This window comes from Xenia sp. Carnegie-2017, unplaced genomic scaffold (assembly GCF_021976095.1).
Source record: "Xenia sp. Carnegie-2017 unplaced genomic scaffold, XeniaSp_v1 HiC_scaffold_6, whole genome shotgun sequence".
NCBI lineage: Eukaryota > Metazoa > Cnidaria > Anthozoa > Malacalcyonacea > Xeniidae > Xenia > Xenia sp. Carnegie-2017.
The window spans coordinates 16,136,252-16,163,166 of record NW_025813526.1 but is presented as its reverse complement, the minus strand read 5'-3'; the positions used below and the strand labels follow the sequence as shown (position 1 = coordinate 16,163,166).

Genomic DNA, 26,915 nt, shown 5'->3' with positions numbered 1-26,915 from the left:
TCCTCTTCCTTCCTCAACATCATTGTCGTCATCAATATCTACATTCGTGCATGCAGTACACGACCATACATCTGTGTACTTCACTCCTGCTTTGTTACATAAACAACGTTGGGAGTTACAGCCAGGTTGCAGCCAGTCTTACAACCACAATGAACGTTATCAAGTAGGGAATTCGGCGCTAGGGGAATGGTCATCCATACGATTTCAGACTTGCAGTTTCCCGTCACTCGTTTGCCACCCATTTTCATCCGGAGGAGTAATATCCATTTGTGGTTGTAAACAGAAAGGCCAAAGCGCGGCTTGGTACAAAAATGTAAGTTCCATAAACTTCCATTGCTAATCAAGAGTTAGTGTAAATATTGCTAAAGTCATTCTTATTGCATTCTGTATACAACTGAGAGGTATTTTGCAAAAAGAAGTTAAAAATCTCAGTTAAGAAGCATAAAATCTCAAAACAGCAAGCTAGAACTCAACATTATATGATTCTTAGAACAAACTTAGTTACTATTTGTTTACAATATGTCAGAAGTGGTAAACTTTTGTATTTTTCAGCAATCTCTTTCATAGGTTGTAATGATTGTTAATCTTCAGTTAAGGCTTTATGCTCAAGATCATGTTTTACAGTTCAAGAAAGAATATTTTCAGTGAGCCATTTCAGAAGCCAGAAAGCTGGGGTTTTTTGCTTGGGTTGAAACTTGTTTTATTGTAAATTTGATTAGCGAGGACTTTCATAGATAAAAGTTGTCTTTGTCATACCATGAAAAGGAGAGTGAAAGAGTTCTGGCACATTGATTGAAAAAGTGATCCTGTATATATATTTCTCAACAAGAAATGTAGTTATGATTTTGATCTATACAAACTAATTTACTCTGTGTCCTTTGATAAAAGTTTATAATGTTGATGTAAAATAAAGAATATCTGAAAGTCATTCTTTATATAATCAATGCATGGAAACAGCAACTAAAGATGGTTTTGGGACATTGGTATGTAATGGACTTCACTTATCCTATGTGGAGTGACCTTGTAGAAAGAGTGGTCAAAACATTGAATCAAAGTAATCCTTGTGTTTAGTGAGTCTAATAGCCTGATAGCAATACTTTTAAAAGTTTATTTTTGCTCTTGCATCACTTAAAGCAGGTTAATCAGAAAAGCATGTACTTTATGGAATCTGTAACATAGCTGTAAGCTGCTAAATGTTTGTTCTACAATTTTTACATTAATCTTAGGCCTATGCATAATGATGTGCCTCTTTAAAAGCTTATTAACAAAAAATTCTTTAGTGGTAATGATCAATTTCTTACCAAGCTTTAGTGTTTAAGGAAAAATTTATGGAAAGATGCGTTGCTATCCTTCGAAAAGTGAAGTTGCGCACGATTTAACCATGAGTTCTTAAAACTGACAAGATTTAGGTCTAAAACAGGCTTCTCCTATGTTGATACATAAGTGCAAAGGTGACAGTTTAGGTTTGCTCCCAAAATTTTCGACAGAATTCTTCATTTAAAACTTACATTTTACTTGGACTTTATTAAGAATATCGCTTTTTTGCCACCTTTCAAGATGGCGCCCGTTAATAAATTTGCCTCACCATGACAACGGCAGTTAAATCAAAGAGTTCCGCACCAAAAAAATGGCGACATTCAAAATTGAAGGAGCGAGGAATTTTGAAATTCAACCGCGAAATACTAAAAAACTGCAGCTTTTTAGAAGTGACAATAAAAAGAATACCAAACAGCAAGTGACTTTCTATCTATTTTGAAAATTTTGCGACCTTCCTTGAGGTGTCCAACGAAACTCATTTTTAAAGCATATTTTTGAGGCACAGATCACGGCCTATAATGTTTCAATGTGAACACAGGCGGAAATAACATTGTGGTGATAATGACATTTACTGCCTTTCCTTCCACACTAAACTCTTCACTCATTGGAATTTTACGTTTATGTCGAGGACGTAAAAGGAAGTAATTTTACAAAAATTCAAAAAAATAAACCTAAAGTGTTAACAGTTCTACTAGTCAATCACACATAACTACATGCATCTTTACGTGCTTGCCGATGTGATAAATACACTAGCACAGTCTCTATCGGTCATAGTTTTTAGTGATTCAATCTTCGAAAACAGACAAATTTTTCTAAATAATATGTTCTATTCATTCAAAGAGTATGAAAAACAAAAAATGTTCGAAATTATGAGAAAATTTTGTAACCACCTCTCATTCATTCTAGACATGAATTTTGGCTTGAACTTGGACATAAAAAAAATAAAATAAGCACAACATATTACTTGAGTTTAAACTCACTTTCCTTTTAATATGAATAAAGGCTGCTTTAATTCTCCTAAACTTGTTTTTAAAAAAAGGTTTTTGACTTGGTTGTGTCATGATGTGAAAGAAAGTTGCGATAAAATATCAAACACAAAATTTGTCAAATGATAACTTTTCCCAAGCATCATCTGACTTGGGAAATGTTATAAACGCTTTAAGTTAAAGTCATTTAAATCAGTTTTTCAAAAATAAAGAACTGAGAATTTTAGATTCTTAAAAAAGTCAGACACTGGCATTTTGCATTGGAAAAACTACAGTGAGCAGTGAGCAATGCGATATTTTGCTATAAAACACAATTATAATCTTATTGCAATTGTTATTTTCAATCTTTGAATCAAGTTTCCATTAAGTCACGTGCATAAGTCGTAATGATATACACAAAACGTCAATACAGATTGTTGTAATTTAGTTGAAACCTTGTTTAAGTAGAAACTTATGTTCTTATACAAACATCAAATCTAAATATAAAATTTAAACGTCTTTAAAAAATTACGCTTATGAGTGCAACGTGGCTAGGTTTATATCATACCTGATTCCCATCAATTTTCATCACTAGCGTCCAGCCTTCTCAAGAACAACCCAATATCTTTTTTTGACAGAAAACTTTGCTGTAGCCAAGTGAAGTGTCCGTCTTTATCAAGTACACACCATCTTTTGAACTTTTGCATTTGTTTACAAGGAAAACAATTTTCTAACTTAATTTTGTTGTTATAATTTATCAATATAATAGTTGATCACAAGAAACGTTAGCAGAACAACTTTTCTAAAATATTTTTTGTTAAAGAATAAAAAATCTCGAGAGAATTTAATAATTGAGAGTTTTTTATTTCAAAATTATGGAAAACATTTAAAGTAGCGTATTAGCTTCTATTAGAAATCGCAAACTCTGTATTTTAAATAACGTGTTCTTACAAAAAAGTAAAAATGTCTTCTATAACAAAAATTTCTTTATAACCTCTAGTTTTTTTTATTTAAAAGGTATTTATTTTACAAAAAAGTAACAAAGAATGCATGGGAATGGCTCAAGACTATTGCGATTTTTACCAGGATTTTTAGGTAATTAATTTGCTCCAATAAAAGTAGAAACCAATGAAATTATTGACTGTTAAGTCTACAACTACTTACACAATGCTTATTTATGTTTTCTTGTCTCAATTACCCGCGAAGTAAGCGTATAGAAAAAATGACAGTTTTTGAGATTTTTTGCTTTTTGTTTTGAACATTATAAATTATCGATGTTCCTAGGTTTATGTCTGATAGTCTATGTGAAACTAACTTTCGACAACTAACTCTTGTTTGCAGTTTTATTGTTTAACTGTTTACTAATGATTTTACAAACAATTATTTTATTGGTTTTCTTTTTTTAACTAGAGCAAACAATCGTATTATATAAAACATGATGAATCTTTACAAAAGTTTTAATCGATCTGCTCACATTTACACATTAATTTTATTTCTTAAAATTTTGGCAGAAAAATGCACCTCTTTTACTGCTGTAAATTACTTTTAACTATTCTATGTTTGGTAGACGTAACGTTTTTAACCAAATAAGGACTACTGATTCCCCCTTTATAGTTTATGGAAATTAGCTACGTTTTAGGCATACTATACCTGCCATCTTTTACTGCTTCTTTGCATGATGAAAAATCTGAAAAATAAAGTTTAAGAAGAGTTAGACATAAATCAATTAGGTATGGGGTGAACTCAAATAGTACGTAATTTATCAGATCAGTTGATAAACAACATTGCTAAATAAGGAAGATGAAAAGATGTTGTTATGGACACATAACACATGAACTATGACTATGTTTTGCAAATAAAAATTTTATGAATACAAAATGCTGAGTTTTATATGTTAAAGAACTTTTTTAATTAAAATTTGACAAAATGGTGCAATCAATCATCGATAGTAGCGAGCAACAAATTGACATCAAAATCAACAAATAAATTGAACGATTAAAGTACTGTTTCTCGAGCTCAGTATCAACTTTTTTTACGATTTTTACAGATGACCCAACTGACTTATCAATAAAATATGGCTATGGTAGCTTTTTCAATACGAACAAGTCGTCATTCTCGAAAACGTCTTAATAATTGCCTACTGTTGTATACTCATGAATAACTACTTGAACTTCCGTATGAAGAGACAGGCTTGGAACTTTATTTGGAACAAAGCAATTGGGCTTAAGGCTTTAAACGGACTATTTAGTATTGACAAAGCAAATGCAAATTGCAAAGTTTTTTTCCCATAAAAAAAATATTTATAGTTAATTGAAGCATTAGAACACAAATTTATTTCATACAGTAACTCTTTTCGGCATCTACAATTCCAATAACTGGCGTAAAGTCATTTGTAGATACAATAGTGCTGGCGTCCCACAGCAATAAAAAACGTACATTTAGATTTTGGACGACTTTTCAATTAATTTTTCTCACAAAAATTAGCACATTTTTCCAAATTCAGGGTGAAGAGATGAAGTTCCCAATCAGAGCATGTCTCCGAGCGTGTCAATTATGCACTTTATCAGCTGTTCTAATGTACATATTATAGCGTCGTTTAAATTGTATAAAATTTCAGTTATAACGTGTGAAGTTAACTGTTCTCGTCATGTTTTGAAAAGAAAGTGAAAACTGTTTGGGGAAGGAAAACTGCTGCAAATATCTTAACAAATTGTGCTGCATCCAAATTTTTAACAAACTTACATAGTTTTTGCATACAATTTTCCCCCGTAAAGCCAAAAGAACATTGACATCTATAAGGATCAGAACCAGGTCCGTCTCTCAAGTCAACAGTCGTTATTCCGCCATTTTCGCACAATTTTTCTTTGTTGTATGGTATCTTTAAGAGTAAAATGGGCAATTAATTAAAATAAGTAGCTCTGTATATAAAAGTAATTTAAACCGTTGGTATGTTTTTCCTTCGTACCTTTCTTTGTGGATTTAACAATTCATAGAAACTCCACTTGTTATCTGTACAATGTTCATAGTTCAGTGGACGTGTGTGGGTTAATTGACAAGTTACGTCCCTTATCGCTATGTCTTCACAAAAGTTAAAACCAACACAGAACGGCTCTTGTAAACATTTCAATGCACATGAATCTGCCGATGAGAAAAATGCTTCAAACAAAACATTTTCCCTTAATGGACATGTCTCTAAAATAATGATGAAGTAAAAAAACTTTTAAAAACAAAACTTAAGATAGTTATAAATTAGATGATAAGATGCACTTCGGTAAATTTATCGAGACTCGTGATGTTTACGGGATTGAAAATATCTTTTTTGCTTTCAACTCCAACCATGTACATGAAAGTTGTATTAAAGTATAAGAAAAAGAGCTGCGAATTTTAAAATTTAATGCTAAATTTAAAAATTATGACTTCAAATTCATCTATCAAACTTTACACAAACTAACCTTTTTCCAGCAAACGCAACATGGATTTTTCAGTAATATCACAGTATACTTCAAAAGCAATTGTGATTATATATGTAGTAATCTGAAAATGCAGTGACAGAGAAGAAAGCATACTTAAAGATCAATAATATAGTACGACTTTACGTTTGTAATTTAAATGTGGCTTCAATGAAAATGATACATAGTTTATGCATGCATATACTTATACCCTTTTAAAGAATTTTTTGTAAATAATTAAATTTGATTGAACAGCTGAAACATTGTTTGTACCTTATTTCCAAAATATGAATGCATCTATTGAAGAATATGGCCAAGTTTTTGACTGATTTTCAGATCAATCAACCGTGTTATCTCATATTCTTTAACATTCCAATGCATAAGATTAAAATTTTCTCGTTTCAATCTTTTATAGATTTTTAAAGAGTTCCCAACTAAGTTATTTAACTTTTAGCGTATTCTAAAATATATGCCAGTCACTCTTATTTATGCCGTAAAAATAGCATTAGACTGCTTTGCATAGATTATTTTGAAATTAGTACGGAAATAAACAAATGCACTGTCTTAATTACAAAGGCTAAATCTCAGTAAATGCAGCATTGAAATGTTTGAAAATTGCAAAATGCATGGCAAAATTGCTTCTTATAATAGCAGTTGCCTATCGTTCGAAAAGTCTTGATTGACATACTTTTGTGACGTCATGCAAGGCACTTGTCAATAGAAGATATATATACCAAATACCTTCGATGATATGATAATTCTGCTAGAATAAGATTTTTGCAAAGATGGACAGGGTCCATTTAGAGGCAACTTACAACCGACATAACAAAAAAATGGTTTGAACAAGTTAAAACGTTTTCTTCACGGTTACATTAAACATTACACCTTGTACTAATATTTCAGAAAAAAGTTTTTGCTGATAGGTGGATTTCAACAAATGAATCAAAGGGAGGAAACAATTTTTGAGTTTCCATTTCAAGTTGCAAAATAAGAAACATTTCTCATCCAGGGGACATCATAAACTAGTAAATTTAAAGTGTCATAAAAGCGCGTTGTTTTCGTATACAAGGCGTCAAATTATATTAAATATTAAAGTGAAATAACTCTCATTACTAAAATGACGTCAAAAGCTAATGAGACAAAAAAATTTAATAAAACTAATTCTAAATCAAACACATCTGTTTCTCTTAAGTAACTAACTTTTTGCGTATGTCACTTTTTAATACATAAATAAAGCTAGAAAGGCATTTAGGTTAATCTTATTTGAGCCTATAAAAGACAACAAATTTTATGAAAAATTTTTCTTCCGTGCTTGAATTAATTTTGAAAAAGTATACTCAAGTGAAATTATTTTAAAAGAAAAGCATAATTATAAAGAAGAATTAACCTTTACTAAACGGTTTTTATTTTTGGACTGCCTTTTCCAAACACAAGGAAGCTAAGCGAGAGTTAAGTGAAGTGCTCAAAACATGAGCCAAAGGCGAGTGCTATTTGTTAAGATATGCTCTCATATTTACTTTACACAGTGATCAAACATGTGACAGAGAAATGAACGGCAAAAACATTTTATTTGTGATGTTGAATTTAGATAATATTTCTAACCTATCAGTGGAATTTTTTTAGGTTGATTCATTTGTTCCATATTTTTCGCTGTGTAAATTTGGTAAAATTGCTTCTTATAATGGAAGTTGCCTGTCGTTCAAAAAGTCTTGATTAACTTACTTTTGTGACGCCATGCACGGCACTTGTCAATAGAAGATATAGGTACCAAATATCTTCGATGATATTATAATTCTGCTAGAATCGGAATCTAGCAGTTCCATTGAAACGCAACTTACAACCGACATAACAAAAAGATGATTTGAAAAAATTAAAAGGTTTTCTTCACGGATACATTAAACATTAAACCTTGTTCTAATGTTTTAGAAAAAAGTTTTTGCTGATAAGTGGATTTTAACAAATGAATCATAGGGAGGAAACAATTTTGCGTTTGCATTTAACGTTGCAAAATAAAAAACATTTCTTATCCAATGGACATCATAAACTAGTAAATATAAATTGTCATAACAACACGTTGTTTATGTAAAGAAGGCGTCGAATTATATAAAATATTAAAGTGAAATAACTTTCATTACTAAAATAACGCCAATATCTAATGAGACAACAAAGTTATAGTAAATTTAATAAATTATGTATAAATTTGACACATCTGTTTCTCTTAAGTAGCTAACTTATTGCGTATGTCACTTTTTAATACATAAATTAAGCTAGAAAGGCACTTAGGTTCATTTTATTTGAGCCACTTAAAGACAAAAATAGAAGCATTCAATCTGACAAAAAATTCAAACCACCAAAAAATTGTTACGAAAATTTTTAAGCATTTCTTTATACACATCATCTTGCGGAACGTTGACTCGTCTTCAAAATCATTATTTATTTATCACGTTTGTTTCTTAAAGTGCTTTTTTAGAATAACTTAAGTTAAAATTATAATTTTCTTACGTTAAATACATTGTTTATTCTAGCATGATAGGTTCTACATAAAAAACTAAAAAATATGCTCTTAAAAACTTTATTTAACGCAGGATTGTTAAACTTAACTTGTGATTAATCGTTCGACATTATACTGAACACTATTCACTAAGACAAAGCCTAAGATAAGATTGCTTGTTTAAAACAAGCAATTAAGTACTTTGATAACTACTGGTTGTTTTTACGAATTGGCGGAGACAAGTGATATCGATTATTAAAAGCATAAAAAAAACTTAATTGCGAAAATATAGTCAAAAGCTAATGAAACTCCGAAATTATCACAAATTTATTTAATTTTGTATAAGTCTAGCGCATGTTGCTTTCTAATTGAATACTCTAGTCAGCTACAAAGATATTCGGCTATTGCTTGTTAAACTTGTTACAGGAAAAAAAATTTATGAATAATTTTAGCTGCGACTTACATCAACTTTGGAGAAGTAATAGAGAGGTAAAACTTACTTAAAAAAAATACATAGTTCTATACAAGTTTGTTTAGTTTGTACACAGTTCGTATACAAATATATACAAAACTGGATTTCAAAATAGCAAATTCCATGGTGAATGGTGATAATAACAATGTAATAGTTCTTAAAAGAACTGTTTTAACCAGAACACTAACCCAACAATTCAAAGGAACCGTTATTTACAGCTAGAAAGAGACACTATGCATTTTTACGTGATTCAGCGATTGGAAAACATCTTTTAAGCAACACTCGCTGTGCCAATGCTTATTCTGATGAAAACTTTCAAATTATTAAAAAATGTCGCTCGTCATTCCAGCTACGCGTCATGGAGACGGTATTAATTAAATTGACTAATCCTGTCCTTTGCCGACAAAACGATTACGTCTTTAATCTGTCTCTGTTTTAAGTGTCATCTCTAAAAATAGGGATAACATTGACCACTTGTAACATTCTAAATATAGCATGATTTGGAGGTTCTCATTTAGCAGACGTTGACACCTGACGAGTAGTCTGCAGAAATGCATAGTGTCTCTTTCTAGCTGTAAATAACGGTTCCTTTGAGTTGTTTGGTTAGTGTTCTGGTTAAAACAGTTCTTTTAAGAACTATTACATTGTTATTATCACCATTCACCATGTTATTTGCTATTTTGAAATCCATCTTTAAGTTTGTCACAACGACAAAGTCTCTGTTTCATATACAAAATTATTTGTATATGAAGAAAGCAATAGTTGCATTGTATAGGAAAATAAAACACGAGCCGACTTTTCTACAACTAGCCATAATTATTTTAGGAAAAATTTATTTTAGCAAATAAAGGTAACGAGCATAAATTCTTTCTGTCAAACAAGTATTTATTATTGAGGTTTTCTACAAATGGGTTATATTTAGCTTCTTAGTGTCCATATGACGAAAAAGGTTTCCATGAACCAGAAACAACAACTAGTTTAGATTCATAGCATGTAAATTTTCGCTCTCATCAGATGAATCATTTACAACATATGCCCATGGACTGGAAACTTTTCCATACTGAAAGAAATGAAGAACAACTTAGAAACAGTAAACTCATTTTAGTCTTTAAGTCATGATTCAAAAAAATGTAAATGTTTGATTCATTAATGGACAGTATGGAGTATGCATTTTACAACATAGAAACTAGGATCGAAATATGGGTTGAATGAATACATTATTCATGCAGCACCTACCTGAATATCAGTAAATTCCTTGTAAAATCGTCTGGCGATCTTTGGACCATTTTCCATTGTTGGTATATGAAGCATCTAAGAAACACATTTTTGTAAAAATATTAGAAAAAAATTAGGTAGTGGGTAGCGTTTAGCCCAAATGCACGACGTCTAAATTGTTTAATGTTTAATCGACTAAGTATTTGAAAATGGCGCAGTTTTGAGCTACTGCTTCCTTGCTGTTTTAATTTGAATCATAAACACGCTGTCTGCACATTTAAACACACATTTGCTGTCTGCTTGGTCCTCGAGTGCACACATAGCTGCATATTCCTGTTTAGTTGCAGGTTTGGTCTGCTCTTTCCGCGCCAATGATATTTTATTGTGTGCATGAGCCATTAACGCTATGGCATCAACTAAGTTGGAAAATATCTGAGCCTATAACAACCAACGAGTGTGTTGTTTGTAAATTTGGCAACATTTCTTTGAGTATTGTTTGCTGTTGTACATGACGTATCGTTGCTGTTGTCACTGAGTTATTCGTTTTGTTGGGTTCGTTGAGTTTGTAAGTGTTGCGTTTGATGAAGTAAGAGTTGTAGTTGTTTTTGTCAAAAACACGTTTGAGATAGTTGTTTTTGTTGTGTAGAGCGTCCGGTACGACCATACAACATACGTATTGCACATAAACCAATAATAACGTTGCGACAATGACTAACGAACATAAAGAACAAAGAACAACCAAACGAAAGACAAGGTGCAGTTTACAAACTAAACTGCTCCGATTGCCACGCCTCCTATATCGGAGAAACTGGCATGAACTTAAACATAAGGCTTACTGAACATAAACGAGCTACAAAGAAACAAGACAAAACAAATCACATTGCCGAACATCACTGATTCATAAAGCACAACATTGACTGGGACTCGGCAAAATGCATTACTTACAGTTCTGACTATAAACAACGGCTTACATTAGAAACAAACCCATTGGAACAAACCCCGTGAACAGATCACAGCAATTAGCGGCACCTTACAAACGACTTGTTCACAATACAAACGATCAACTAAAAACATTACACTTCACACTAATCCAAAATGACAATACACAATTAACACCCACACATTTTCTGTGCACACAATACAATGACGTATAACCAGATAACGATACGGCTAACCTGACGTTTACTCCTCATTTGACTCTGACGATGACTACTGCTAATGTGCTAAGGTTGTCGAAACGTCAGTCAACAACAACAAGAACAGTCCTTCTCAGGACTATACCAACCTACACGATCTACATCTACAAACATGTGAAAGTAGTTAAGTTTACGTAAAAGCATTGGCTTGTCAAGGGTGCCTTTAGTGCCTCAATCTGTTCGGAATAAAAATCTAACTCTCCATTCATTGTAAAACTTAAAGATCAAACCCTATACATATAAGAGAACACAAGCCTAACTTAAACAAATAAGTCCAAAATGATATCAGTTATCGCTATTTTCAAACCATAAGTTTCTATTTTTATCCTTACTAATACACACATCCTTTCCCAAATACCTAAGATTTAGTAAAAACATTTGCTCATTATTAAAGTACATTTGACATTCAATTACACTGACTAATCAATAGTGCTGTAGAATATTCAATATTCATTAACATGAAGAAACATTCCAGAAATCAATAGCATTTATTTAAACACGTAGCAATCGGAATTATTCAAGAACCATTCACGTGCCTTCAATAATATAAAAGGAAAGATCATTAAGAGAAAGCAGACAGTCAAATAAAATAAGAAGTGCGGTGTTGCAGTGGCGAAAGGGTTACTGAAACAGACTATTTCTGTTGCGAAAAGTTTCTTTCGTGCAAATTTTTTGCATGTTCGTTTGAACGTCTGCTTAATCTAAAAAAATTTAAATTATCCTTCCTTTGATATCATTGAATGCACATTTATGTTCCTTTTACATTTCAGATTGTTATGAGGCATAAATAAATATTATTGCATGAATGTGGACTAGTGCTCTAGAATGTTCCTTCGTGCTCATGAATTTTCTACAGCGCTATATTGATAAGTCAAATTAGCGTGTAATCGAATGTCAAATGTGCTCTAAGGACTATTGCGATAATTCATTATGTTTTTTAGTTAAATAATTATTTTTTCTAATGAAAAAATGAAAATCGATAAAATCAACGTCTGTCGAGTCATTTATCTAAAGCCAGTTACACAAAGCTTAACTATGTTCTTTTGTCTCATGTTTACCAACCACGACAAAAAAAGTGTGGGCGTGAAAATAAGCTTAATGAGCGTGGAAAAATAACAAGGAAGACATAACTCTTTCAACCATGTAATGAACACAGATTCCTAATAAAATATGTGTTAGGCATATTATACCTGTTATCTTTTAATGCTTCTTTGCATGATGAAAAACCGAAAAAATAAATGTTAAGAAGCGTTAGATAAGCATCAGTCAAATGTGGGACGACCTTAAACAAGACGTAATATATGGGAGATATTAAAACCTTGCTAATGGGGCATAATATATGAAAGGTAGCTAACTTTAATTTTCTATACTCTTTTTTATATTGAACCGTTATTGAATATAGTAAAGAGCGCTTTCATTAAAACTTCGACCAATCATCAATACTAGTGAGCAACAAATTCATGTCAAAATTAGATGACAAAATATCGAACAAATAATGTGCTAATAAGACAAAACAGCAGAGCTGATTTCAAACATTGATTTGAGGAAAATAGAGACGGTAAAGAAACAAACTAAAGCGATCTAGCAACATGAATTTAATTGCATGGGTTCAATATTGAGAAAAGAAAATGAAAAAACGCTGTGGTCAATCTGAAAATGGAAGAAAGGTGAAACATAGAAGTACATATCATTGTTAAGTAACATGAATCAATTATCTACATTTCTAGCTAGATACAAAAAAAACTAATAGAGTAGAAAAGAATAAAGAACGAGAAGCAAAACGTATCAAAGAACACCGAGATATAAAACTACTACAACAGCAAGAAATTTAATAAATACCTTACTGAAAAGAAATTAGCTACAAGTTAAAAAGGCTGTAGGAGCAACTTAAGCAAAACCGTCCAAGTTGAAAATTTCGCCATTTAATAAAATTATAGCTGATTGGGTACGGTTTAAGAATATATCTGTAAGGCGAGTTAATGCCACGTAATACAAATTTGAAGAAAAATTCTGTTTTGCGCTAAAAATAATTTGATAAAAAAATGCGAGATAAGATCTTATTTCCAGTTTGGTTGAGTGCATTTTAATTAAAAGTATAAAGAAAATACAGTTAAAATACTTACATCGATTTAAATATTTAGCTTTATAGGAAATGAATTTGCGTTTTTTTTATTTACTATTTTCCATTTTCAGTAAAATTCACGAGAAATGTTTTGACTTTGAATTATTTTTATAAACATAAGTATAAAACGATTTGAGTAGAAATACAACTTTAACATAGAAATCATTAATTAATGATTTCTTTGGTACATGTCGTATAATAAAAAATACGTGTCTTGAACAGCTAGCCTGGACAATTTGACAGATTATGGACAATCATGATGATGGTGTGTGAAAAAACAAGGTTTGCTTTATGCTAAAAGTTTTATAAATGCCATCTGGTGTTTCTGTAAATGAATTGTTTGTTATAGTAAGCAGGTTAGTACATCAAAATCAATATAAACACTACTTTGTTCAATGTGCCAAATTATGCTCCTACCTTGAAATATTTGCTCAAGAAAAGCTTATGATGACATGCATGAAACATTAAATATAGTACTGCATCATCTGACAAAATCCATACGTTTTTCAATTCCAGGTGATTAAAAATTCACATAAGATGCATTGGTTACAATGAAGTTGAATGTGGAAGAAACAAAAATTGATGGCAAAGAACTTTTATGTCTTTTGAGGAATTATGATATCATTTAAAACATTAAGAGTAGCAATCTAGTAAAAGAAGCGACATCTGTCTTCAACATGAGACTTTTCCAATTATGTATAGCTTCTTTGTACAAAATACTTTTTTAGAAAACTTGATTTATAAGTCATTCATTGATATTTTAACCAAAAAACGAAAAAAAGTTCAATGGCATAATGTAAAATTCAAAAGTTTGTCAAATTGTTTGAACCTAAAAAAATTAGAATAGGTAACTGTAATTTGTAAGGACACAAGAGAAAAGTAATACAAGAAGGTCAGCGTTTTTGAGAATTAATATGTTCTTCTTGACATACATTACAGCAATATGAAAAGTGCTATATCAGAGAAACCAATGCACTTTAATTTAAGAAATCGTATTTGCAATGGGAAATTAATGTAGTTCTGTTCGGTAGTAGTCCATGGTTTTCAATAACAATCCAGTTTCTAATATCTTGGCTCAAAACAGAACCAGCAACATGATTATAGAATTTCTGAATTTCGTTCTTTTGCTCTCCTAGTTCAAGATACTTTCTTCATAAAATTTTTTGCAATATTGTTTGAAGTAGGTATGGGGTATAGTGGTGTAAACACAGCACGAGGTGCTCTCTCAGCAGTTGCTACTCAGGAAAATAACTTATCATTTGGGAATCACCCAAGTGTACGAAGTTTTATGAAGGAAGTTTTTGAAACTAGACCAAGCCCACTAAAATACAGACATGTAAGGTATGTACATGATATCCTTGAATTTATACAAACTTTAACGCCTGTTGAGCACCTCAACCTAGAAAAATGAAATTAAAACTAACTATGCTTTTTTCTTTTATCTCTGCGCATAGATGTCAAACGTTGAAAGCACTGTCTACTGAGCATTTACAACTGGTAAGTGATGAGCTCATTTTTTAATTCACAAAATTGCTCAAAACATCAAGACCTGGCAGTAATCAGTGGTGAAAAAATCCTTCACCGACAACGTTACACTTTGACCCTTCAAGGTATTGAAAAATATTTCAAAGAACAAGGGACATACGAGATGGTAAATATAAACAATTGATGATTATATTACATGTTTGTAAATTTAGATCGTCCAGGTTGGTATAGTCCTGAGAAAGACAGAAGGACTGTAGTCATCTACAGAGTCATTTGACTCTGAAGATGACTATTGCTAAGGTTGTCGAAACGTCAGTCAACAACAACAAAAACAGTCCTTTTCAGGACTATACCAACCTGGACGATCTAAATTTACAAACATGTAACGATACTCCCGGGTTCAAACCATTTACTTTATTGATTATATTATTTACCAAAAGCCGCATAAATCCGTAACATCTGACACTCTATCAAGGTGGCTTGAAAAAATCTTGAAAATGGCTGGTATTTTTGACTTCACGGGACACAGCACCAGAGCTGCCTCATCGTCTGCAGCAAAATGAAGTAATGCCGATATTACTAGAATCTTGCAAGCGGCTGGCTGGATAAATGCATCTCATTTTAACAGATTTTATAATAATTCCCTATACAGTAAATACAATATTGGGCAAGCGTTGTTACAGTCTTGTGCACAGGACCAAATGTCCCAAAATATCTTGTTATTGTTATTCATTGAGAACGGTTTTTTCCAAAATAATTGATTTTTTATGGGTTTTAACTATTACGTACGCACATGATCCCATTATTTTAATATCTAATGTGACTCCTTAGTGACGTACAGAATGACATAGTTGAAATTTAAAAATCAAACGAAGCTTACCTGAAAGTTCAATTTTGATTGTAATTCTTTGAGCTATTGAAAAAGGAAACTATAAGGAGTCACCCACCCCATTAATGCCTGAGAGACTAATTACGTTTGTGTTCTCAACCTATGGGGTTTTTTCTTATGTTGACATCACCCGCGGCGTTAAAGACTGAACACATGATCTGCGTGCGCATATCTCACGTGACTCCTTAGTTTCATTCTCCAATAACTCATAGAATTACAATAAACTATTAAATTAAAAGAATTACATGTAAGTTTCACGTTTAATTTTCAAATTTTTTGCAATCATTAAATTCCCGATTCATACTAGTTCGAATTTCAATGTTAAAATTCCGTTTTATATTTAAAAACGTATATAAATATCACCTTAGCAAACAGATCAGTTGATTTTAACATATCTGGAATTATATTAACTGACTGTCTGATAAGCGTGTTGGCTTGACTGGTTGACCAATAATGAGGTTCAAGAAAGCTAAGGAAGCCTTTTTATTGGTCAATTGCTTGATGATTGGGCGATCTGGAATAATCTCGGCGGATAAAAAGGGTAGCCCAACCAATAAGGGACTGCAATTGCTGTTGTGTAAATAGTTCCTTTAAAATTTTGTTCTTATTGTGATTGGCTTTACAAAATTTCAACTGATAGCCAATTGAGATAAAAAGCGGATCTCTACTAAACGATTTTTATGTTCGTTTAAATTTTTGTTGTTGTTGTGACTGGCTTTACCAACTTCAACTGACAGCCAATTGGGAACTATTTGTTTTGTAAACTAACAGTATGGTAAACTTCAAAGTTTTTTAAAAAACTTAGCAAAATGTGTTCTTTTTACGAAAAAACGATGCCCACAATAAAATTTGTATTGCTCTAAAACGATGAAAATGGCATTTCTGAGGCTTTGGAATTCAAAATTTTACACCTTAAATGATCAATGATAGATGTATGAAAATTCATAGATCTGTCAAGAATTGTGCCTCCAAAATCGTATTCCTCGATAAGTCACAAACGATCAAAGTAAACACGTGACAAAATGGTTTACAAAGGTATATTAACTAGAAAACTCTCAAAATAAAATGTACGTTCGTTACTGTATTGGACAATGGATTTCGTCTTGGTCACATACGTCTCACAACTAACTTGCTTCTCTCATTTTCTCTCCACTATAACTCCCAACTCTTGACGTCATTACTGATATTTTGTGCATGCTTCTAACTTATGATGAATGATGTCCTTTTCAGTTTCCGACAGATCTGCTCCACCTGTTCTTAATCAGTTCTCATTTTATGCCAATTTTTTAAAAAAAAAACATTTTCTTAATGCAGTTGCATTTTTTGAAATATTTCTTTTATGAAAAAACCTTATCTAAAACGTACAGTTTATGATGCTTTAGCAATATAATACATTCTAAATGTTTTCCATATTTTATTAAATAGATAATACATAACTCTCCATCATTATATTCAATCGGGATTTTTTTTGTTCTTAAACAAAATGCTTGATAAAACTTGATGTTTGCCAACGTTTCTTGTCATAAAATATTGTATTAATAAATTCTAGAAACAAAATCCAGATTCAAAATAGTTTTTTTATTTATTCTAAACAAATGCAAAAGTTCAAAAGATGGTGTGTACTTGATAAAGACAAACACTTCACGTGGCTACAGCAAAGTTTTCTGCAAAAGAATCATATCTGGTTGTACTGGACAAGGTTAGACGCTGGTGATGAAAGTTGATGGAAATAAGGTACAACTAAAATTGTTTAAATTTTTTCTTAAACAAGTGTAGTAGTATAACAACATAATTCTTTGCGTTTAAAGATAAATGAAGGCATTAACAGATTGATAGAAATCTTTTTTCGTTGCATTAACGAGCTTCATTTTTTAATAAATTTACTTCTTATCTTTAAATTTAAAATTTTTACTTAAGCTTGACTTCCATGAAATCGTAGAAATCATTAATATTGGATAACATTTGTGGTTACCACTCATGCACGGGTTTTAATGGAAACTTGATTCGAGGCCATAAATACAACAACTGCACTGCAATAAATAAAGACGAAGAGTTTTTTAATAATAGACATGTTTTGGCATCTCATGATGCTATCTTCAGTATAAGTGAATATTATTACATAAATAATACAAAGTTTATATAAAAGAATATGAAACAGTTACATAATTATACAGATATGGATACAATATAACAATAATAAGGAAATAAGATAAATTTATACGGGCTGGACTAGGGTATTTATCATATCGGCAAGCCCGTAAAGATGAATGTAGTTATGTATGATTAACTAGTATAACTGCTAACGCTTTAAGTTTATTTTTTTGAATTTTTGTATATTTAGTTCATTTTACATTCTCGACATAAACTTAAAATTACAATGAGTAAAGAGTTTATTGTGGAAGGAGAGACAGTAAGTGTCGCCATCGCCACAATATGAATTCCGCCTGTGTTAACATTGAAACAGTTACAGAAGGTCGATTTGTCGTTGTATGGTAGAAGTTATAATACCTCAGATCAGTTAATGTCTAATGCAATTAACTTATTTTTTGGAGACAGGAAATACTATTTTAATTAAAATAAATGTTAGAAATGTTTAACTTTGAACAGAATTTTTAATTCATTATTTAATTTTTACAAATTTTGTTTAGAAAACATTCGATTTTGACTCATCGTTTTGGACAAATAAAAGTAGTTACAATATTAAAAGTGGTAAAACAGGAATGGATGATTTGGAAACAAAACTTCCTACCTACTGGAGCACCAAAATTAACAAGATATGTGTTGGAATGAAACTCAACGGTACAAACTTAATCAGCTTCAAGATGAAGCTAAATGTTTGTATGATGTCATCGCTGATGGAAAATACCGCAAAACAAGTGTGAACCGAAGCCAATGGATGTCATTAATCAAAGACAGCGTTCTTCAACAAAATTGCAATAAAGAAGGTTTTAACGTCATTGCACCAAAAAAGTTAAACGCTCCTGTAAGGCTTGGTATCATAGGAAATAATAAAATAATTGTCATACACCCGATTCTTTCATTGGGTTTGGTGGCTCATCTAAGTTTTCTTATTGCAAGCGTAAACCTCAAATAAACAGCTGTAGGAACTATACCTTTTGCTTAAGAGGAAAGGCATATAGAGAAGTAAAGTTAATAGGATTCATTTTTGTTTCTTAATTACAATAGTGGTAATAGGAACCACATGTGTTCTTGTTTCAGGCTATATATATTTGTAATTCGATTTATGTAGAACTAGCTGTAGATGTACTAACTTTTTAAAGTAAGCTTTGCGAACTATATTCAACCATGTTTGTTTGAGTAATGTTTAGCAGACTCATGTATTAGAAAATCACTTTTTCAAAGCTTTCATTTCATTATTCTATAATGAGCATAAAATATATGTATTAAACACAACAAAATTCACACTGCTTGATGAAAATCCTACGCTATCCCGAGAAGCTAAACTACAACGACTCCTCAGAAAATTAAAAAGGAAGGGCTCAATTGACAACCAAGTATACAATACCATTTTCTAAAAAGGCTCTCAACCACTCCGTTTTTATGGCTTACCTAAGTACACAAGAAACGTGAAGCAAGACAACCGCCTCCATTACGTTAATGATCCTTTGAAGTGACCTTGTCGGATGTTTTAATAGCAGCAAAAGCAAGGTTATGTTTTCACTTTAAGGTTAGTTTTGATTCAGCTATTAATCGCTATTGAATCTTATGGTAATTTGTCTCATAAGCAAATCAATCTTGCAACATTTCGTCCAAATTTCAATCAAATTCGCGATCCTCTGATTAGACGCTTTGATTCTGCCATTAATATTGAAAAGATCTCACTTTGGTTTTGGCATCGAGTGTTTAATTTTAAACGCTCAAGACTATACCAACCTGGACGATCTACATTTACAAACATGTAACGGTACTCCCGGTTCAAACCATTTACTTTATTACGATCATTTGGGTGACAGAGGGAACAACTTGCTATAATCTGTAGCTTACATTCAATGGACCATGTCCATCTTTGCAAAAATCCAATTCTAGCAGAATTATGATATCATCAAAGGTATTTGGCAAATATATCTTCTATTGACAAGTGCCTTGCATGACGTCACAAAGGTAAGTCAATCAAGACTTTTCGGACGATAGGCAGCTTCGAAGAAGCAATTTTGCCTTTTTTTTGCAATTTTCAATTATTTCAATTATGCATTTACTGAGATTTAGCCTTTGAAATTAAGAAGGTGCTTTTGAGTAAAGGAGAGAATTGTTTATTTCCAAACTAATTTCAAAATATTCTTTGCAAAGCAGTCTAATGCTATTTTTACGGCATAAATAAGAGTTCCTTTTCAGTGTCATTTTAATGCAAATGAATGAAACATTAGCTATTAAGAGAAAACAAACAATATTTATTCGTTTTTTTATAGCATTGAGCGTGTTACTTGTAAATGTTTAATTATTGATGCCCTTTTTTTTCATTTTTTGCTTAATGTCAGCACACTATTTTAACTTAGATAAATTCACAAACGCTATTTAACGGCATTTTTGAATGACAAGTTGCGATTTAAGTAGAAAACTACGGGTTTAATAAACGTTTTGACAGCATAATATTTTACATTTTGAGTAGAACAGATTACAAATGGAATATTTTTTGCACTACACTGTATGATCGAGTAAACAATATTTAGCATAAGATAATTATTTCAATACAAAAAAGCACTTAAAGAAACGATCGTATCAAAAACTAATTTGTTTTTAGTGATTCAGTTAGCTAAGCCGTTTTTTTGACTGCAATGTTTATGTGAGGCAACATGTTTTTCAAAAACTGTATAAAGATGCTCTTGACTCTTTTTTGGTGTTTTTAATACTTTCATCAAATCACGTGTTTCAATATTTGCTTCGATTCTTCACACAAAGGTAAGGCACGTGATGTAGAAAATATTAGCTATAAATATTGTTTGTCGTAAAATTTAAAAAATTTGCTTTTAGCTACACCCAAATTATTTTTCATCAAAATATTATTGAAATACAAAAAAATTGATGTGGCAAATGAGATAGAATGCACTGTTTCTTGCGCTAAGGAACCATATTGTCGATCTATAAACCTCAGGAGAAGGTTAAGTCAGGGACGTTGGAGTCTTTGTGAAATGTTGCATAGTGTCCTCAACAATAGCAAAGAAAACGATTTGAAACATAATCGATTTTATGATTACATTTTTCTCAATTCCCTTTCAAGATAAAAGAAGTTTTACTCAATCCAAGAATAAATGTTTTGATAAAACTTTATTTTCTAGTTATATCAAATTCGTATTTTTATATTTAAATGTAAAATATTAAACGATGTTTGTTATTTAAACACAAATTCCTTTCTCTTCAATTCAAATGTTAGTTTCGTTTGTTTAGGAGTACAACGAAACATGCGAACTCCAATCGTGTAAGTTTAGATGATTTTTACATAGCTACACAATGGTTTTTCTCATATTTATATAAATATAAAAAATTTCAATTCATTCTTAGCTTTTAACAAAAGTTATGATTTGCTTTTTCCCAACGCACATGCTGAGAACATGATTCTAATGGATGATATGATGCCTAATATGTCAGAGATAACGTTGATGTTTTGGATAAAAATGAACTCGAGTCAACGAATGGCCCTGTTTCATACGCTATAGAAGATAGTCCTGATGAATTTTTTGTTGGCTTTGAAAATAATTGGCTTTTTATCAGAATGCAGTCAAAGGATATTTTGTAAGGGGGCGTTGTAATGATTTAGTTTTTTTTTATTGTATCAACACTTAACAAATGCAGATCCAAAATCTGTTTAAGTTGCGTTCGTAAAACTAACTGGAAATATCACATTTCAGGACAACCAAACACAATTACACCGTTATTGCGAAAGAACTTACTTATTTATTTGCATCATTTATCAATCAACATTCATTTTTAATAATAGACATTAGTTTTAAACAAGCGGGACATTTTGGTGATGTAATTATCAAGTAGTTTACATACGAGACTTTTGATGCACTTTGTTTTGGGAACTTAGTATTTAAAGTTAAGTTTTGTTTCGTTTTTCTTATCTTTTATTGAATTCTTGGTTTAAAAGAGATGTTTTTTTTTCAAGAAGAACGAATTGACAAATGTAAATTATAAAATATTTTTTTTGCTCATCGCTTCAAAAAATTCCAGTTTCTTCATTTATAATCTATCAATATAACGAATTTACAAAAAATATCTTGTTTTGATTAAGATAACTTGGGAGTTCCAAAATACAGCTTTTTGATCAATGAAAATAGTACTACTTCTCTAACTTAGTTCTTTTCTTTACTTTACAGAAAACTCAACATTCCACAAATCAACGACGGTTTCTGGCATCACCTGGCCATCATCATTGGTCACATGAGTAAAAAAATTATTATTGATGGATTTATAATGTATAGCAAAACTAAGTTGAAATATTTATTACCATTATTGCATGGTGGTGGTGTTGTTGCTATTGGTCAAAAACTTGAATGTGTGAATGGTGTTTTTGATCTAAATATGTCATTTGTTGGTAAAATAACTTATTTGAATTTGTTGAACAATGACATTACACGTGATAAATCCTGTCATAAGATGCTGATCATTGATGAATGTACACGTGGTCTAAATGAAAACACTTTTGTAATGAAGTGGAATCTTGTGTACCAATTTGCAAGTGGAAATGTTATAAAAGTGCCTTCATTACCTAAGTCTGGTAAGTTAAAGTTGTATTTTTACCACAATCGTTTTATAATTAAGTTTATAAAAATAATTCAAAGTCAAAACACTTCTCGTGAATTTTACTGAAAATGTCAAATAGTAAATAAAAAAAAACGCAAATTCATTTCCTATAAAGCTAAGTAGTTAAATCGATGTAAGTATTTTAACTGTATTTTCTTTAGTCTTTTGATTAAAATGCTCTCAACCAAACTGGAAATAAGATCTCATCTCGCACTTTTTTATCAATTACTTTTAGCAAAAAACAGAATTTTTTTCAAATTTGTATTACGTGGCATTAACTCGCTCAACAATATGTTATTAAACCGTACCCAGTCAGCTATAGTTTTATTAAATGCTGAAATTTTTAACTTGGACGTTTTTGCTTAAGTTGCTCCTAAGACCTTTTTAACATCTAGTTAATTTCTTTTCAGTAAGGTATTTATTAAATTTCTCGCTGTTATAGTAAATTTATATCTCGATCTTCTTTGATAAGTTTTGCTTCTCGTTCTTTATTCTTTTCTACTCTATTAATTTTATTTTGTGTCTAGCTAGAAATGTAGATAATTGATTCATGTTACTTAACAATGGCAATTACTTCTATGTTTCATCTTTCTTCCATTTTCACATTGAGCACGGTGTTTTTTAATTTTCTTTTCTCAATATTGACCCCGTGCAAGTCAGTTCATGTTGCTAGATCGCTTTATTCGTTTGTTTACATTCTCTATTTTCCTTAAATCAATGTTTGCAATCAGCTCTGCTGTTTTCTCTTATTAGCACTTTAATTGTCCAATTTTTTTGTCAGCTAACTTTGACATGAATTTGTTGCTCACCAGTATTGATGATTGGTTTAATTCAAAGCGCTCTTTAGTATATTCAATAACGCTTCAATAAAAAAAAAAGAATATAGGAAATTAAAGTTAGCTACATTTCATATTACGTGTTGTTTAATGTCGTCCCAAATGTGACTGATGCTTATCTAACGCTTCTTAAAATTTATTTTTCAGGTTTTTCATCATGCAAAGAAGCATTAAAAGATGACAGGTATAGTATGCCTAACACAAAGTTTTTTTTTGAATTTGTGTTCATTATATGATTAAAAAGTTATGTCTACCTTGTTACTTTTTCCACGCTCATTGAGCTAAATTCTACGCCCACGCTTATTTTGTCGTGGTTGGTAAACAAGAGACAAAAAACATAGTTAAGCTTTGTGCAATTGGCTTTAGAGAAATGAATCGACACACATTGATTTTATTGCTTTTCATTTTTTCATTAGAGCAAATAATTATTTAACTAAAATAGCATAATGAATTATCGCAATAGTCTTAATCTGGAGCGGATCTTGAGTAAATCAAAAAAGTCACCCGACTGTGTTTACAGATCAAAAATTAGTCATTAAATTTAATGCTTGCAATTCTATTTTGTCATTGGACTAAGTCACTAAAGAGTTACGTGAGATATGCTCACGCAAATCTAGTGCTTAGTTTCTCATGTTAGTTCATTAGTGTAGATTGCAAAATTTTATATCCTGATTTGGATGAAATTTTACATTATGATCTCAAAGAAACTGGCAAATTGGATAATAACAAAAGAGATCCAAACAATGAGAACTGAGCATAAATCAACAACTTGCTGACATTATAAATTAAAGTTAGTCTCTAAACTAACCGAAAAAAAATAAAAGAAAATATGAAAAGATAAGCACGACCGGCAAATTCTTAGAAACTGAATGAGGGAGTCATATCAAAAAAGGAATATTTATTGCTTTCAAAGCGAATTAATTTAATTTCGACATCTTTTGCTGAAGGTATAATGTTTCTTGCAGTATTGTTTGAAGTTAGTATGGGGTATAGTGGTGTAAACACAACACGAAGTGGTCTTTCAGCGATCCTTTGAAGCGACCTTCTCGGATGTTTCAATGGCAAAAGAAAGGTGAAGTTTTCACTTTAAGGTTAGTTTTACTTCTGCTAACAATCGCTATTGAGTCTTATGGAAATTTGTCCAATAAGCAAATCAATCTCGCAAGATTTCGTCCAAATTTCAAACAAATTCGCGTTCCTCTGATTAAACGCTTTAGTCCTGCCACTAACATTGAAAAGATCTCACTTTGGTTTTGGAAACGAGTATTGAATTTTTAACGCTGTACTATTGTCTGTGAATTATTTGATGGTTTCGGTTGGTAGTTATATCCTGTACCAGTTGCGTCAGCTCGTCGTAGCTCTTAGTTTTGAGGACATCGTTGGCTACCAAACTTTGAATCAACTTATACGTTTTCGTCCCTACGCTACCAAAAAAATCGATCGGTGTTTTGTTTCGTCTTTCATATTTTTGCTCTGAAAAAGTGATTTTTACGTTCGACAAAATGTTGCCCTTCTTCATTATTGCCATTAAATTATTTGTTTTCCAAAAGTCGTTATCTTAAATTTAATCCGTATTAATTTTGTCGGCCCGTGTGGTCGCCTAGCTGGGTTTGAAATTCCTCTGGTCGTAGTAAAACGTTTTCTTCGTCTTCAATATAGTGCTTATAGAGTTTTATTAATAGCAATCTCGCAAGAACAAATCCAACGCAACAAAACAACATGCATCATGAGTTGTCGTTTACAACAGATCTGGCAGATGTCGTCATACATCACATTATGAAAAATAACTAATCACATTCATTTCATTATTGTTTTTTAAAGTAGATATTGTTAAGTGCATATTCTAAACGAAATTAACATTTACTTTGAAAGACACTTGCACTATGTCCTTAAGTAATTTGATGCGGCAAGAAGATTAAATGTCTGTCAATGTAGATCTTCCTGGTTGGTATAGTCCTGAGAAGGACTGTTTTGTTGTTGTTGACTGACGTTTCAACAACCTTAGACGGAGTCATATTCAGATTCTTTTGACTCTGAAGATGACCACCGCTAAGGTTGTCAAAACGACAGTCAACAACAACAAAAACAGTCCTTCTCAAGACTATACTATCCTGGATGATCTACATTTACAAACATGTAACGATACTCCCGTGTTTAAGCCATTTTCTTTAAGAAGATTAAAGTAAAGAATCATGTTTTAAAAGCGAGAAAATAACTGCCAACTTATGACCAACAGAAAAAAAAGTTGATATCTGGTAAAAAGTAATTACATTGATGAAAATTCAAATATACCCTCAATATATAATGTCGACATATATAACGTCAATTTAAAATTTTTGTCACAAATTTACAAGTTGTGTTCGCCATTGTATTTCCTATATCATCATTAACTCAGTCACAGGTGACTTAGAGTACTTTATTTATTGCGAGTGATCTATTTGGTTTTTAAAAGAATTTCATTTCCTAAAGAAATCAGCCAGGTACATTTAATATATTAATACACACCCTTTTCTAAAGTGAAGTCTAGTAATGGCTTGGATTTCTTGAGACCTGTCTTTCTCAATGCCCATCATTGTCTTTATCAATTTGTCTTTCATCATTTTAAGTTTATCTCTTATCTTTTTACTAAAGTCTTTGTCATTCTTTAATTTTTACTTTGACTTTCTCTTTCATCCTTTTAAGTTCCTGTTTCACAATTGTAAGTTCCATTTCCAATACGTCATTGCTTTAATGTTTTTTCTAAAACTGTTAAAATGAGGTCAGACCCATAAATATATTTCCAAATCATGTAACCGAAGTTTTGTCTCGACGTTTCAGCAATCTGCAGCTGGTTTTAAAAAGTTGTTGCTATTCAAACAAGACCATTTTTAAAGCTGTGCATCTTTGTTTCTAAACCAATTATCATTTTATCCTAGAGAAAAGACATTGCTCTACATAAGATCATCACTTATGCTAACACTGATACACGTTATCTTTTAGTTTATACAATAGGGTTGTAAATTTAGGCTGTTTTTGTTCTCTTTTAATAACTCCTTAAAAAATATATTGAGTTAAGTTATCTTATATTCACAGAAAAAAAAAGTTACTAAAGGTTGAGATTTATATCGAAGCTTTTATCCTTTTTTTCACAAATACGTTGTACCGACGTATTTGGCGTTGACATTGGAGGCTATTAATATAGTGTTTCTCTTTATCTGAAGCCTCCAAAATAAAATCTTTTCATTCAACTACCATCGTTAGACTTGACATCCTATTATTTTAGTAGTGAAAAACAGTGACCGCTGATTTGGTAAAATAAACCTAGAGTTAAAAAAGCTTGCACGATTGATTAAGCTTTCCTTTAAGTTATTTTTGTGCGTATTAGCTTTTTTAAGTAGCGTTAATATCTTTTTTGCATTCTAATTTTTTCTTAAAACTACCTACACTAACTTTCGCTATCTAAGTTTATATCTAAGGGAAATGTAAAGACTGTTTTTTTCCTGTTGTTTATTCACCTCAGAAGACTGCTTTTGTTCTCTTTTCTTCAATCATTATAAGGCAGTGTGCATATAGACTATATTTTCAATCAAAGTGATATTTCTGATATTAAAGTTAAAGAAGATTCTCCTATATAGGCTTCTCATTTATAAGAACAAATTGCTTTCTCAATAAATTCCAATTACACACAGTATAAAAGGGTTTGATTTGCCTATTTTTTTCTTGAACTCGTCACTTAT

The 26,915-nt window shown here is 31.3% G+C and overlaps 1 protein-coding gene and 1 long non-coding RNA gene across 2 annotated transcripts; both read right to left on the bottom strand.

Moving 5' to 3' along the window:
* Positions 1-3,699: 3,699 nt before the first annotated feature.
* On the bottom strand, positions 3,700-5,804 carry LOC124458176. The gene is made up of 4 exons (XM_047008245.1): positions 5,735-5,804; positions 5,248-5,474; positions 5,025-5,160; positions 3,700-3,969 (listed from the first exon to the last, which is right to left on the bottom strand). The coding sequence occupies exons 1-4, from the start codon at positions 5,754-5,756 to the stop codon at positions 3,911-3,913; spliced, it is 444 nt and encodes a 147-aa protein (XP_046864201.1). The 5' UTR covers positions 5,757-5,804; the 3' UTR covers positions 3,700-3,910.
* Positions 5,805-9,542: 3,738 nt separating this feature from the next.
* On the bottom strand, positions 9,543-10,007 carry LOC124458411. Its single transcript, XR_006953160.1, has 2 exons — positions 9,931-10,007; positions 9,543-9,754 (listed from the first exon to the last, which is right to left on the bottom strand). It is a non-coding gene; the product is annotated as an uncharacterized LOC124458411 (long non-coding RNA).
* Positions 10,008-26,915: the final 16,908 nt, after the last annotated feature.